Raw genomic sequence first — 15,575 nt, forward strand, 5'->3', positions numbered from 1 at the left:
CTGTATGCTAGAAGCCCTAAGCCAGCCTGGCCATCTTCTCTGGTTCTGGTCCAGCTGGGACGAGTGAGGTGCTGTTGGGATCACACCTCCCTGGGGCGTGTTAGCCCGAAAAGAGCGGGGTGGGGGGATCAAAGATTTATTAATGATCATTTATTCAAACTTTGGAATCCTTTGACCCAATAAGATGGCAGCGTGCAAAGGAACCAGTCAGCTGCCCGGCAGGCCGGAGAAGGATTGGCTGAGCCACCTCTGAGGTCACCCAGGTTGTGCTGTACCTCTTGGGATGCTAGTGGCAGAGAGACACCGGAACCAGAAGGGCGGGTGTGTAATCTAAAGGAAAGCGACCCTGCCCTGTGTGGTCTCTGGGTTGGGGGTGACCCTACATGATTGATCTAAGGAGGGCAGGGGGCTCTCTAGCTGGACCCTACCGATGCCGCTCCTTGGTTGGCCCTTGGGATTAGCACCCGGTGCTCTCTGTCCACCAGGGCCGAGCCCAGGGAGGTGAAACGAGGTCCAGGCTGAAGCCCAGGTTCAAGGGGAGAGACAGGCTCAGCGAGGTTGGGATTTCACTGGCAGAATAGGAGGGACTCGGTGTCACCCATTCCCTGGCCGTGCAGCCAGCCGCTCCTTCCGCCACGGCGGCGTCTGGGCCTTAGCCCCCGCGGGGAGACGCCAGGCAGTGCCAGCGGAGAGCCGGGGGACAGGATCCAGCGTGACACAGTGTGGCGCTCTGCCTGCCCGTAGGGGTGGCCGGGCCATGGAGAGAGGTTGACGGGCCCGCTATGGCCGTGGCTGACGGAGGGGCTCTTTTAGCTCAGGCAGGAGAGGCTCCGGCTTCAGGATCCAGAGGTCCCAGGGTGGATCCCCACTGCCGACGACCGGCCGGGAGGGCTGCAGCCTCAGCTAAGCAGCCCTGCCATATTGGTTAGAGCCCAGCCCTACCTCTCCTTCAGGGCGCAGGATGCCACCCGCTTCCTGCCAAGAGGCAATTTGCACCTGGGCGGCCCCTAGCCCTTCCAAACTCCCCCCGCCCAGGGCCTGCTGCAGGCGCGGGGGCTGCCTGGAGCCTCTGCCCGCTGCATCGGATTCCCCAGCGATGTCCTAATGGCTTTGTGAAATACCGGCTGCTCTGCGCCGGTCATTGATAACATCCCGCTGCCCTCCTATCCCGGGGGGGATGGCTTCATTACTGGGCAGGGGGAGGAGGGAGCACTGAGTTCAGGTTTAAGGGCCTTAGCCCAGGCGGTTGCTTGCCCTGCATTATTCACGGCCCCGGAGATCCGCAGTGCAATACCGGCAGCTGTAGGGCCAGAGCCTGGTGTGAGTCGATCGAATTACACCCAGGGGAGCTTTGGCCCTTCCCCCCAAGCCACGGACAGATTAACCCTTTGTGCTGCGTGGCCCAGCCCAGCCCAGCCCAGGAGGGAGCGAGCCGGGGAAGGAGGGTGGAGAAGGACGGAGCAGTGAGGGGAAGGATCGCGGCTTCCCTGGCCCAGTACCTGTCTCGTCTGTGTTTCTTCCCATTCTTCTTTTTCTTCTCCTTCCGGAGGGGCGAGGAGCTGTCGCAGCTGGAAAGCAAACACGGGTGCCTTTGAATGGTGGGTGGGGTGGGACCTTCCTGCCCCGGGACGGGGCCTCCTTAGGGCCGCAGAGTTTGCTAGGACCAGTGTCTGAGAACACGGCCCCCTCCTCCCGGATACCCGGCATGGGTCCGAACCCTCCCGAACAGCCAACGCCGTGTCCCCATGAGCCGGCGCACACCCAGCCCGACGCAGGGGGGTTTCAGAGAGAAAGGCTGAGATCCCTCCAAGCGGCCAAAGGGGTTTGGACACCGAATTATAACAGGGTGTTCAAATCCACTGGGTGGCTCAGAAAGTCTCAGCCAGCAAAAATAGTCAAGAGCATTAAAGAGGGTCTGAAAAATGGGGGAAAGGATTTTCCTGGGGGCGTCTTTTGATTGAAATTTTGTTTAAAAATGTGATTGAAATGTTTTTTTAAACGTTCCGGCCACCTCTAAAAACGCTTCTGTTGCATCTCAGCGCCACCTTGTGGTCCCTGCAGGATCTAACAGGAAACGGGTCACAAAGCCCGTGGGCCAAAGATTCCTAATTAGTATTATGATTTATGCTAATCGTAGGCGCTGTGCAAACACAGACTGAACTGAGAGCCCCTGCCCCAAAGAGCGTCCAGGCTACGGAACCTTAATCCACCAGCTGGAATCGGATTCGCCAAAGCCCTCAGCGCTGGCGCGTCCACTGAAATCGCCCTTCTGCAAATCCTGGCTCGAGTCAGCTTGCGGGCGCCAGCTGGTGCCAATCAGTGCCGCCCTGCAGGCTTCCCTGGTGGCAGACTCACTGCTATTGTTCCTCAGGCAGCTAGATCAAAGCTAGCTCCGGTCTCTCTCTGTGTGAGACGCCCGTAGATACCCACCCAGCTGGCTCAGGGAGGCACAAACTGATGCGCAGGGCATTGGCTCAGCGTGACGTATCGCCTGTTCCTGAGCCGAAGAGGCCACAGCTTGACTTCGGCGGGGGTTTGACGTGGACACGGCCCGAGCAGAAGCTGGGGAGGGAGCCGAGGGTTTGGCCCATGGCTTGCAGCTCTGGGAATATGGACTTACCTCGAGTGAGGGAAGAGCCCTGTGCTGGGAAGAATGGCCAGCCTGCTGCCGCCTCCCATCCCTTACATTTCAGGGGGCCCGCGAGGAGGAGGAGGAGGAGGAGGAGCAGGCTCCCGCGTCACTCACCTGCGCTCTGATCCGGGTTTCCTCTTTTTGCTGACATTGGGGGAGGAAACAGATAAACCACATGTTAGTGGCAGCAGCGTCTTGCCAGTGGGCAGAGGGCCAGAGCCCGGGACCCATTCAGGAGCTGGGCCCCCAATGGGGACCTTCCACTTAGCCCTTTCTGTAGGGCTCGGGGCCCGAATCCTGCTCAGTTACCACCACCCTGATGTTGAGCATCAGTCTCCCCACCCCGGGCTGGGCCTGCTCCCAGCACGTGCCCTGAAGTTTGTTCGGCTGGCTGATGGCACGTCTGCTAATGACATAATTCCATGCGATGATTATCTCATGCACGCACAGTAATTGCCTCGTTAGGACGTGGCATTGCAGAGAGGGGAAACATTACGGGGCTGGGTGCGTTCCAGGACAAAAACCACACAAACGCCCGTCAGAGGTGCCAGAGCTCCCAGCGGCAGAGAGAGCCGGGCAGCTCCAGACAAGGAGGGGATGGAAGTGGCCACAGCGACAAAGGGTCCTTGAACGTGCTTGATTGTGCTTGGCAACTGGGGGCGAAGGGAATTACCCCTCCGCTGTTATCGCCTGTTCTCAGTTTGCATTGGAGCCAGGGTGGCCATATTTACCAAAGTAAAATCGGGACCCCGCACGGGGCTGGTCCGAGCTGCCTGTCTGACATCACCGTTTGCCTGAGGACACATACAACCCCACGTCTCCCACGGGGCTGTCCCAAGCCACCTGGCATTGCTGCTCGCCCAAGCCCCATGGCACCCAGGACTGGGGCTGACTCCCCGCACCCCCATCCCCCTGGGCCGACTGCCCGAGCACCACTCTGCCCGGGCCTGGGTTTGTCCACCTGAGCCCCATGACTCCCTGACACCCCAAGACCCACGTCACCCTGGGCTGACTGCCTGAGCCCCGCCATCCAGTGCCTCGTGTCGCCACTGGCCTCCCCAAACATTCCTCCGCTCCCCATCAGCTGGCACTCTTGCCAACTGATCAGAGCAACTTGCAACTGGCAAGGGCAAATGGGACAAATGCCCAGTTTTGCCAAAAAAAGTCAGGACGTCCAGGACAGGGCTTATAAAGGGGACTGCCCCGGCCAAAACGGGTTGTATGTTGGTCACCCTAATTTGAGCCTTACTGTAAGGTGCATGTGTGCATGTCTGGATGTGCTTGTGTCCTTCCCTCTGGCAGTTGTGTGTGTGTTTGTGCATACCTGGAGCTGTGCATAGTTCTAGCTCTCTGTTATCTTCATCTGTGTGTGTGTGTTTGTGTGTCCATAACAGTGTCTTTCCTTCTCTGCATGTCTCTGGATCTGTGTGTATGTCAGTGTTGTACCTCATGGTGTGTGTCTGTGCATAGCAATCTCAGTGGTGTGTGTGTGTGTCCGTCACAGCATCTCGCTATCAACAATCCTGCCTCTCTCTCCGCCTCGGTGAGTGTCTCTGGGTCCACAGCAGCTTGTTCCCGCCTGGGATTACAGGCAGCCTCCCCTCGCCCTGTCTGACCCCAGCAATCCAGCACCGGGCGCTTGGCCACGCCTGGCAGGACAGGGAAACACTGCCGCCCCGTGGCAGCTGGGACCCATGGCATGCCCCTGAGTTGAACCACGCTCACACCTAACAGGGTTACACGCTGACTCCGGGTGGGATGGGTGGAATTTAAGACTCAAGGGCAATGTAGTTAGCTGTGGGGGTCCTGTTAACATGCCTGGGAGCTGGGTGACTAATTCCCATTGAACCCAAAGCTCGGTGCTGGCTTCTGACAGGCTCGGATTATCCTAACTCTGCATATTCAGAGAGTCACCTTGCCTCTTAAAGTGGTGACGCCATATCCATTTCTGGGCCCTTCCCTCTCAAGTGAAAGCTTGCCAAGTGGTGAAAAGGAATGTGTCAGACTCCCTCCGAATGGACCTGTTGCTGGAGCGGGAGGCACGCCCCAGGGGGTGGTGTCGGGGGACAGAGTCCCAGGGAACGGGGAGGGGAGAGCTGAACAAACAGAGGGAGAGGGTGGATGGAGAGGAACAAGGATAAGGCATGAGTTGGGGTTGGCAGGGGAGTACCGGGCTGGGGCACAGGAAGGCAGTCGGTCCCTGATTAATCACCAGCCAGGCCGGGCTCATTAAAGTTGCTGGCTAGGCTCTGCAGACAGTCATTAGCGGTGCCAAGGCAGGGGGAGGTGGCTGTGCCGGGCGAGGCATGCGAGGAACAGCGGGGACAGGGCATGGGGCGGCACATCCCCTGCTCAGAGACTGCCCCCCACGTGCCGAGGCCCACCGGGGAGCCCCCAGGTAACGGGGCAAGGGGCGTGGCATGGCCTGATCAGGACCTTCTAGACGCAGGCCTGGGCTCTCTGTTTGGGATTCTGGCAATGGTGGAGCGGTCTCCTAATTGGGCTCAGCATGTGTCACAGCAGGGCTGGGCCCAAGCAGGGGCCGGGGCTGAGTGGGACGGGTCTGCACACACCAGCTGGGGGTGGGGGCGCCCATGGAATGGGCCACAGCGCCTGTTTGCACAAGCTATGGGAACAGATGCTTTCTCCTCCCTGGCTGCCCCATGCAGGCAGTGCGCCAGGCCAGCAGATCCCCCATGCAGGGGTCTGAGCCCCATTCTAACACCTGCCTGAGCCGCCCGGCCAGCTGCATGGGGCAAAACGAGAGGGATGGCACCCCTGGCTAGAGTTCGGATCACGCGTCATGGAAGACACCCCCTCTGCTACACTCCCCTGTCTCTCTAATACGCTCACCCTTTGGGGGCCAGATCCTTGGCTACCGCTGTGCAAAAGGGGACCCCCAGCTGCTGAGGAGCCCCCCAGCACCTCGGCTCTCCAAACCGGGGCAGCTCAGGGGCATGACATGGTGGCCAGAGGGAGGCAGGACCGTAGCTGACAGATTCAGCAAGCATAAGCTAGAGCAGCCCGGTGGTCCCTCTACTTTACGCAAGGAGTCAATTTAGCCCTAGGATCGAGGGTGGGGGGGAATCCATCCCAGAGACTCTAGGGGGACAGACAATATTGCCTCCATCTGCCCTGGGAATGCTGGGATTTCTGTGAGGGGCTGGGAGCCTGCCAGACAGCAGTGTCGCCACCAATTCATATGGGCCTTGGGGTCAGCACACCAGCTTGGGACAGACAGCAAGCGAGCGAGCTTTTTGCACCAACAGCTTCCTGTCTGGGTGGAAAACACTCCAAAGAAACTCGTAATGAAGCCATAAAACCACCCCCAATCCATGGAACCAGCCCTGGTCGTTTGTCATTTCCAGGGGAGGCGGCGTGGCTAACGGCTGGGCTGGGACTCCGGACTCCCGGGTTTCATAGGCACTGACTCGCTGCGGGTAGGGCTACACTGCAGTGGGAGGTCTGAGCACTGCTCGTGTAGGTTTCCCTGAGCTCACTTTGTTCTAGCCACAGCAGTAACCCTGGGTACTTATTCGAGTGGCGGCATTGGCTTTACTGTTACTGGAGCTGGCTGGATCAACGCTAGCTTGGGTAGGTCACCAGGTGCGGCAGACGCCTCCCACTGCAGAGTAGACGTACCCTACGTGACCTTAGACAAGGCATTTCCCCCGCTTTGTGCCTCAGTTTCCCCATCTGTAAAGCAGGGATAAGGGAGCCCATTAAATGCCAGCATCAGGGGGCGCATCTCTCCGAGTCTCCCCTTCCCACAGTCTGACCGGTCAGCGCCCTGCTGAGGCTGCAGCGTGAGCCGCATAGTCATTGTGGGCCCACGGCGGGCCAGGCCTGAGCCTGCTGCTTGGGCGGGAGATGGGGGGATGGCGGGAGGCCGGAGGAGGGGCAGGCTGCCGCATCGATGGGGGAAGAGAAGGTGTTCTGGCAGGTGCTGGGGAATATCCAAGCCAAGGGTCACACTGCAGGGCGAACGCCGGCACCCCCGGGCTGCCCTGCCCCCTGGGAGTCCCAGGGACTCTGAGAGCCAGCCCAGGGCACGAGGGATGAGGTCAAAGAAGGGAACCTCAGGCTGGGGCGAGGGGGAGCATTGTGGCAGGTGCTGCAGCCATATAGGGAAGGCGCAGGAGTTCCTGGCTCTGGCATTGCAGGGGCAGCTGTCGGCCCAGACCGGGCGCTTCCACTGGGGCAGAGCCCTGTGCCCCTTTGGCCCAGCCCCACAGGGGAAGGGGAGGGGAGGGAGAGGGTGGCTGGGGAAGGGAGTGAGGGGTCCCCAGGGAACCGGCTGGCGAAGGGCTGAGGGTCCTGCTTGGCTTGGGGTCAGGCAGGTATCCCCCTCCCAGTGGCGGGGCGCATGGACCGGGCCAGAGCAGCGGGGCGGGGCGGGCAGGTGACTCACCGGCTCCGGCGATGACCCGATTTCTTTTTCTTTTTCTTCTTGGGTGGCGGCGAGGGGGAGCTGCTCATCCTCCTCTTCAGCCTGCGGGGGAGGGGAGAGGCTCAGGGCGGGGAGCAGTAACCATGAGCCCCCCCACGACCCAGCCCCCGCGCAGAGTGGTGGGGGGTGCCTCCCCCCCAGCGTGTGTCAGGGGGAAGAAGTGTGTATATCTGGCCAGGTCTTTGTTAGGTATAAAGGAGTTTTCAAGGTGACATAGTCACTAGCACATGTTAAAATGCTAGTGTAGACACAGCTGTTTATATCTCAGCGTGTGCGGGAGGATGTCAGCCCTACGGGGGGCTGACACGTAACCAGCTAACACGTGTTAAAACTACGGCCTACTGCTGCTCCCCGCTAGGATAACAACCTACCGCTGCTCCCCGCTAGGATAACAACCTACCGCTGCTACCGCTAGGATAACAACCTACCGCTGCTCCCCGCTAGGATAACAACCTACCACTGCTACCTGCTAGGATAACAACCTACTGCTGCTCCCCGCTAGGATAACAACCTACCACTGCTCCCCGCTAGGATAACAACCTACCGCTGCTCCCTGCTAGGATAACAACCTATCGCTGCTCCCCGCTAGCAGAGCTGTGCCTGTAGCTCAAACAACAGAGGTTAGCACTGTGACGCTGAAGATCTCAGGCTCGAGCCAATGTGGCAGGGGGAGCTGATTACAGAATCTCATCAGCGAGCCTCCAGGTGATCATTGCTTAGGAGAGGAGTAACGGGCGCGCGTACAATACACCGCACCGTGTTCCCCCCCGGCAGGTGCTGGACGCTCACGGTAGCAGACATGGCCGCAGACGGAGAGACGCCAGGCTTGGGTTCTGAACTCATCTGCTGCCGAGACCCAGCCATGCTGCCTGGGAGCACCCGGGCTCGACCGCTCCCACTGGTCGATGGGGCAGCTTGTCCGTGTGATGCACTGGCGCAGGGCCTGAGCCCAAGCTCTTTGAAACCGACGGGCCCGCCCTGGGCTTTGGCTCGGGTCCGGAGTGCTCGGGCCAGGTCCCTCTCTCGTGGCTCTCCCAGCCTGCCGCGTGCCCCTTTAGCTTAGGGCTTGTGCTTCTGCTGCTGAAGGAGGCTAACCGGGTTCCTTGGGGGCTGGCAGTTTGTTCCTTTGGAATCAGGTTTCTACGCCCACTGACCTGTGTCTATATGTGTCCTTACACGGAAGCTGTGCGGCGACCCCTTGTGGTGGATGTGTGCATCGGCATGGCAGCACCTGCCTTGGCAGAAAGATTCTGCAGGAAGCCAGAGGTCTGGCTTTGGCACTGGGCTGGCAGCATTGAAATGATCATTTATTTTTCATCTCAAAGGGCTTTCCTGCCCCCCCTCGCACCTAACCACCAGAAGGAGGGAGCCCACCGAGAGCAGCAATAAGGGGAACCATCAAAGGGCTGGAAGGACTGCCTGCCGAGGGAAGATTAAAAGCGCTAAAGCTGCGTGGCTTGATTAAGTGGGTACACGACTGTCAGCAAACGTGTGGCGGCTGGAAACAGCTGGGAGGGAGAGAAATCTGCTCAGGGCGTGAGCGGGGGTGTGTGCATTGCTAGAAGTGATGGGATCACAGGAAGGAAAGAAAGATTTAGGCTAAACATTAGAGAAAGCATCCCAGCCCTGGGAGGTGTTAAGTTGCATTGGAGGGTCCCAAGGGAAGGAGTGGGAGCTCTGTTGCTTGGCCACTGGAAACTAGATGGTCCCCCATGGGGGTCGGATTAAGCGAGCCCACGGGCCTCCTTTGGAAAGCTCTTACTGCACACACAAAATGTACGTGCAAATGATTGCACGCCTGATTGGCACGTGCAATTCCCGTGCTTCGTGGCACAGGCTGGGCACTATTCTGCACGCATTCAGCTGCCCGCTGGGTGTGGGTCGTTGTTGCAACTGGGCACACATATTAGGCCCCCGTTTGCCTGCACATGTGGCCACAGTCCCAGTCTGACCCTTTTTCCAAACCGGGCCTCCTGTGTCTTTCCCAGGTTGAAGATTTGTCGAATCCACGGCTGAGAGCGGCTCACTGGCCCCGAATCCCAGTTCAGGTGGTACTGGGAGGAGCGCTTGGTTCTCAGGTGTACCCTTGGCCGCCTGCAAACACTCCAAGGCTGTGTGTGTTGGAATGTGACCTGTTCTCCTAAGAGCCCTGGAGCGGAGCTGGTGCCAATAATGTAAGCATGTTCTCCGGGGGACCCGGGCATGGATCTGGCACTCTCAAATGCCCCCCTGCCAGCCCCCCAGCCACTCACCTGTGCTCTCTGTGGCTGCAGTGGTCTCGGTAGCAGTCGGTTGGGCAGTCACATGGCAGCAGGCAGCCCTCTCCGTACGCTGGGTACTCCATGGAGTACTCCTCCATGTGGTGGTTTTCGATCACTCTGCCGAAGGGAGAAGAACCAGTTTGAGCAGGCTTGTCACTGATTATAGACCAGGCCGTGCCAATGCCACCATCGCCCCAGGCCTGTGCCTAGCCTGTCCTTGGGGGGGCATCTCTCCAAAGGCCTAGTTCGAGGTGCCTTCTCCTCCAGACATACTAGTGCCCTAACCACTGGGCCATCTGTCCTGTGGCCCCGTGGGGCTCTAGCCCAAAGCAGATCACTGGTGACCAGGCCACTGGAGAAATGCATCAGCGATACAAATGCCCCATGGGTGAGTTTCCTTGAGCCCAGGTGCAGGCTCTGTTTCATTAAAATGTGACTGCTAATTACCCTGGAATTAGTCAGTGGCCCAGACATTCCTCTGGCAGCAGCAGCAAACCAAGCCCCAAAGACGGCAGGATTTCATGCGAGTGATAGAGAGACAGAGAACTGCGTGGGCAGCAGCCCCGTGCCACACAAGTTGGGAGACCCATCCTGCCGGAGGGCCGGGCCCCTTTTTGGAAAGCAATGACTGGCAGTAGTTCCCCGGACCGCTCGTTCCAGCCTGAGATGGGATCTGAGCCCGACCTGTCTCAGGGGAGAGAAGATACATCCCTTTCTATTGCAGGGGCTTCCACTCGGTCTGATGGGGGCAACACAGCACCCAGAACAAGGGGGTCCTGGTCCTAGATGCTACCATAATACACCAAATAAACAACACGCAGCCCCCAGTTCAATGGGACCCTGGTCCGTGACGGGGCTCCTAGGTGCTACCGTAATACACCTAATAAACAACATGCAGCCCCCAGTTCAGTGGGACCCTGGTCCGTGACGGGGGTGCCTAGGTGGTACCGTAATACACCTAATAAATAAAATGCAGCCCCCACCACAATGGGGTCCCGGTCCATGTCGGGGGCCCCTAGGCACTCCCACCACACATCTAACTAACAATACGATGCCCCAAGAGGCCGTAGACCAGCCAGCCTCACCTGGAGGAGTGTCACAATCTGGCCCTGGTGGCCTTTGTTACAATGGAAGGACTGGTGGGGATGTAAATCACAGAGGGTGAACTTGATCGAGCACGAGGCCTAGGGACCAGGGAGACCCACGTCAGCCCCGAGAGGACTCAGTGGGAGGTCTGGCCTCTGTTTCTGATTTTCCGGGTGATGCTCCGGGGCCCATGGGACTTTCCCACCCGGATGTTTGCCCACGGAGAACCCCACTCCAGTCTCTAAAGAAGCTGAATTCTGCCTCTGGCTCCTTCCGTCCAAAGAGCCCAGGGGACGGCACGAGCCCTGAGTGAGAACTGGGCCTACTGAAGTCAATGGGCGTCTGGTAGCGCCGGGATTCCACCCGTCATGAGGAAACTGAGGCACAGGGCGCTGAAGGGAGTCACACAGAGAGGCAGCGGCAGAGGAACCCAGGAGTCCTGATGCCCTGCCCCTGGACCGCACTCAGCAGCAGGGAACCGATACAAGGGGCTGGACTCTGGAGCACGCTATGCCCAGGAGGTGGGGGGCTCATGGGGGTGGCACAGACGGCACCAGGATGAAGAACTCTGCCACCCCAGCCAAGACCAGAGGTTACTCCCCAGGGGCTGAATGTGCGGCCTATCTCTGCACTGGGCTCTACATCGAGCTGCAATGCACCAAAATGCACCACCTCCAGTGCCTTAAAGTGGGAATCCCCTCGCAGGAGGCAGTGCCTTGCCTACAGCCCCCACCCCCCGCAGTGCCCCTGGCTTTGCCCGCTGGGATCAGGCAGCATCTCCACCAGACGCCTTCATGGCTGCCCTCCCCTCATGCACTGGGGCTCCTCCTTCCCTCGGCACTGCGTGGTTGGAGCCCCATGCTCTGATGTGGCTCCCGTCAGTGGGGGGCGTCTCTACTCCCAGGGAGAAGCATAGCAGGCGGTGTAATGGGGAGCAAAAGGCCCTCTAGCAAAATGCTACAGAACATTCCCCCCCCACCACACCAGCGCGTCCCCCCACGCTCTGCAGGGGGCGCTGCCTATGTCCCAACCTCAGCGGGCCTGAGGAGCTGCACGCATGGAGGCGCTCGCAGGGGGTTCAAACCTGGCTTCTTCCCTCTGATCTCGGCAGGGCCGCCCAGAGGATTCAGGGGGCCTGGGACAAAGCAATTTCGGGGTCCCCTTCCATAAAAAAAAAGTTGCAATACCATAGAATACTATATTCTCGTGGGGGCCCCTGTGGGGCCCGGGGCAAATTACCCCACTTGCCCCCCCCCCTCTGGGCGGCCCTCGATCTCGGCTCTTCCCCCTCCCCGGGCATCGCGGTATTTGCTGTTTCCCCGTTTGTTAGCTGGGTCCCCCTGCACACGAACGGCTCCATGGGGGCAGCTCCGGCAGAGACACACGGGGGCCAACGAGGGGGCCTGTTAATATGCAGCTTAGTGAGTGGCTGGGGAAAGCGAAGGGGGCGCCCCAGGCCAGTGAGAGAGGCTCGGGGCAAGCCCTGGGGGCAAGTCTCGCTTCTGAGCCGCACGGCAGGCGCGGGGGCGGGCGTATGTGCGCTAGGCACTGCAGCCGAAATGGGCCTCCCGTCTTTGCCCTGCAGAGAGCTGGAGCGATGCAGCTGGGCTGGGGATTTCAGGCCACGGCGGGGGAGGCGGCTTGGCCCAGTCAGTCTCCCGTCTCTGCCCCGTCCCCTCCATGCCAATGACCCACGCTCATTTATACTCCTGGCTTCAGTGCTTTTCTAGCTGCGCCTGCATCCTAGTGTCTTGGGAGTTTGGCTCGTGCTACAGCATGAAATTTGCTGCTGCCTGTGTCACCCAACGGCCAGGACGGGCACTGCAGAAGTTGCTTGGCATGGCTGGCGACGTCCGGAGCAAGCACTCTTGCCCTTGGCCCCAGTGCCCACGGAGAAGGCGCAGAGCACAGGCTGATCTTTCCCCACGGCTGAAGCTGCAAGGAGGCAGGGGGCAGAGCTGTGCGGAGCCGGGAAGCGGAAAAGCCACGTGACGGAGGTAAGGAGGCAAATGTCTGACTCTCTGGGTGGGTTTGTCCGGGCGCGTCTGGCCAAAATGTGCCCCTGCTTTCATATTTGTCAGCACGCACTTTGTGGCTGCATTTCATGCTGGGCGTGGGCACCGGTGCCTGGTTTGTAAGTGCTCTGGGGCCCTCCTGGAGGAAAAGCGCTTGATAACTGCAAGTTATTGTCCCCTTAAAATTCCTCCCACTCTGAAATTCTGCGAAGGAAAATTATTGGTTGCACGGTTTTCTCTCTTGCCCATCAGGATGGGGGTGTATCAAAGTGAGTGAACAAGAGGAAAAGCTGCCTTCTGGTTAAGGCAGGGGCTTGGGAAATCAACACTTCGCTCTACCATAGATTCCCTCTATGACCTTGGGCAAGTCACTTCATCGCTCTCTGCCTCAGTTTCCCATCTGTAAAATGGGAATAATAATTCTGTCTTGTCTATGTCGATGGTAATCTCTCATTGAATGTGTGCACAGCACCTTGCACAACGAGGCTTCGATCTTGGTTGGGGCTTCCGAGTAACAGTCAGGCGATAAGAGGGAAGGTCCTCTCATTAAAAGATAGGAGGCAAAGGTAGGAATAAATGGTCAGTTTTCACAATGGAGAGAGGTAAATAGTGGGGTCCCCCAAGGATCTGTACCGGGCCCAGTCCTATTCAACATGTTCACAAATGATCTGGAAAAAGAGGTAAACAGTGAAGTGGCAAAGTTTGCAACCGACACAAAATCACTCATGATATTTAAGTCCAAAGCTGACTGCGAAGAGCTACAAAAGGATCTCACAAAGCTCAGTGACTGGGCGACAAAGCGGCAGATGAAATTCAGTGTTAATAAATGCAAAGTAATGCACATTGGAAAACATAATCTCAACTGTACCTACAAAATGATGGGGTCTAAATAAGCTGTAACCACTCAGGAAAGAGATCTCGGAGTCACTGTGGATAGTTCTCTGAAAACATCCACTCAATGTGCAGCGGCAGTCGAAAAAGCAAACAGAATGTTAGAAACCACTGGGAAAGGGCTAGATAATAATATAGCCACTATGTAAATCCATGGTACACCCGCACCTTGTATAGTGTGCGTAGTTCTGGTTGTCCCATCTCAAAAAAAAAAAGTTAGAATTGGAAAAAGTACAGAGAAGGGCAACAAAAAGGATTAAGGGCATGGAACAGCTTCCATACGAGGAGAGATTAAAACACTGGGACTGTTCAGTTCGGAAAAGAGTCAGCTAAGGGGGGGATATGACAGAGGTCTATAAAATCATGACTGGTGCGGAGAACGTGAATAGGGAAGAGTTGTTTACCCCCTTCCCATAACACAAGAACTAGGGGTCATGTGATGAAATGAATAGGTAGCAGGTTTAAAACAAACATCAGGAAGTACCTCTTCACACCCTGCACAGTCAACCTGTGGAACTCACTGCCAGGGGATGTTGTGAAGGCCAAAAGTATAACTGGGTTCAAAGAAGAATTAGATTCTTCCTAGAGGGTAAGTCCATCAAAGGCTATTAGCCAAGATGGTCAGAGATGCAACCCCAACTATCAGTTAGGACACGTAAAGACAGCCTGAGGATGTTGCGGGTTCTGTCTGAGATCACTACAGTGGTTGCAATATAAAGTCAATATAAAGGTTCGATGGGGTCACACCCCATGGGCTGGGATCAATGGGATTGAGCGGAAGTTGTGCGGGGCCCAGTTGATATCTGGAGTTGCTGGAGATGTTAGCCTGGATTTTCGCAGTTCCGTGGGGCTTGTGCGGTCCCTCCGTAGATCAGAGAAGGATTATCCGGGATTAGCAGGGGGTGAAGAAGTCAATGAAGATCACTGGGAGAGGGTTATGCCAGGTTATCTCTGAAGGAGCTTAGCCCGTGTTCTGTTGAAAGCCGGGATGGATTACCGAGGGGAAAGAAGGCTGAACAGCAATCTAGGCACTTAGCAGGATTATCTGGTCATTGGCAGGAGCTGCCCAAGATGACCTAGGATTTTGAGCTGCTCACCGGAGTCACCAGAGGGACATTTGGAGCTACTGAGGGTCACCTTCAGTCCACCTGGGGTCGGAGGCCATGTGGAAGTTAATTGCCAGGGTATCAGATCTCACCACTGGTGAGTGCAGAGGGTTCACAGCGGCCATGTAGGTTACCTGGGAATGGAAAGGGTCACCTGGAGTGGTAGGACAAGGTTATCTGAAGGTCACCTACGGCCACTTGAAGGTGAGATGGTTTCAGTGTCAACTGAGGCTAGTCCATGTGGGATACCCAGGCAAGCTGCTGGCTGAGGCCAGTCAAGATGGGGCAGGGTCTGGCTTGCCTGTTGCAGAGAAACTGGGAGAAGATGGTTAATGAGAGGAACGGCATGAGGGAAACCCTTGGTGTCTCTCCTCCCACCAAGGGGTTTATCTGCTTAATACCAATGGGTGCAACCATGTTCCCATGGAAACCAAGGGGATTTGCCATGGGCTACTATGAATGGCAATAGGATGGGGCCTGGTGACTTGTATGTCGGCAGTAACCTTTTGTTTAAGGATTTCAAAGCTCTTTGCAGACACCCATGAAGAAGTGTGCAGCACCCATGGAGGATTGGTCAGTATTGCTGTCCCACTGATGGGGAGACACCAACACAGAGGGACAATACAGCTCCACTTTCAATCTCGGGAGCCTGACATCAGGGAGCCGGCTGGATATTGGGCCTGGTTCCTCCAGGGGCACTGTGATTGCTCTAAACATCGGACCGTAGCTTTACATGCCTAAATATGGCTTCAGGGGCCTAACCCCGAATCTGAACACTTTGGTCTGAGTGCTTGGCTGCTGATCACACAGTAATTGAGGTAGAGAATCAGGGTTAGGACCCAGGAGTCCTGGCCCCCTATCCTCTGCACTAACCACTACTACTGCATAGACTATAAGGTCAGAAGGGACCATCATGATCATCTAGTCTGACCTAAGGTTACCATATTGAACAAATAAAAAAAGAGGACCCTCCACGGGGCACTGGCCCCGCCCATTTCCCACCCCAACCCGCCCCAACTCCGCCCCTTCCCCGCCCCAACTCCGCCCCCTCCTCCCTCCCACTCCCAGCCATGCGAAAAGGGCTGCCCGAGCGCTACCGGCTTCACGGTTTGCCGGGCAGCCCCCAGACCCTGC

General features: G+C 57.7%; 1 protein-coding gene across 1 annotated transcript in view; it reads right to left on the reverse strand.

Moving 5' to 3' along the window:
• The window catches only part of SRRM3 (serine/arginine repetitive matrix 3), a 173,005-nt gene that overhangs the window by 31,919 nt on the left and 125,511 nt on the right, over positions 1–15,575 (reverse strand). Inside the window, exons 5-8 of the mRNA XM_034752981.1 lie at positions 9,335–9,460; positions 7,044–7,124; positions 2,747–2,776; positions 1,500–1,568 (exon numbers count right to left, since the gene is read on the reverse strand). Of these exons, the coding sequence (XP_034608872.1) occupies positions 1,500–1,568; positions 2,747–2,776; positions 7,044–7,124; positions 9,335–9,460 (306 nt within the window). The remainder of the gene's footprint in view (positions 1–1,499; positions 1,569–2,746; positions 2,777–7,043; positions 7,125–9,334; positions 9,461–15,575) is intronic.

The sequence above is a fragment of the Trachemys scripta genome, chromosome 18 (assembly GCF_013100865.1).
Source record: "Trachemys scripta elegans isolate TJP31775 chromosome 18, CAS_Tse_1.0, whole genome shotgun sequence".
In the NCBI taxonomy this organism is placed as follows: domain Eukaryota; kingdom Metazoa; phylum Chordata; order Testudines; family Emydidae; genus Trachemys; species Trachemys scripta.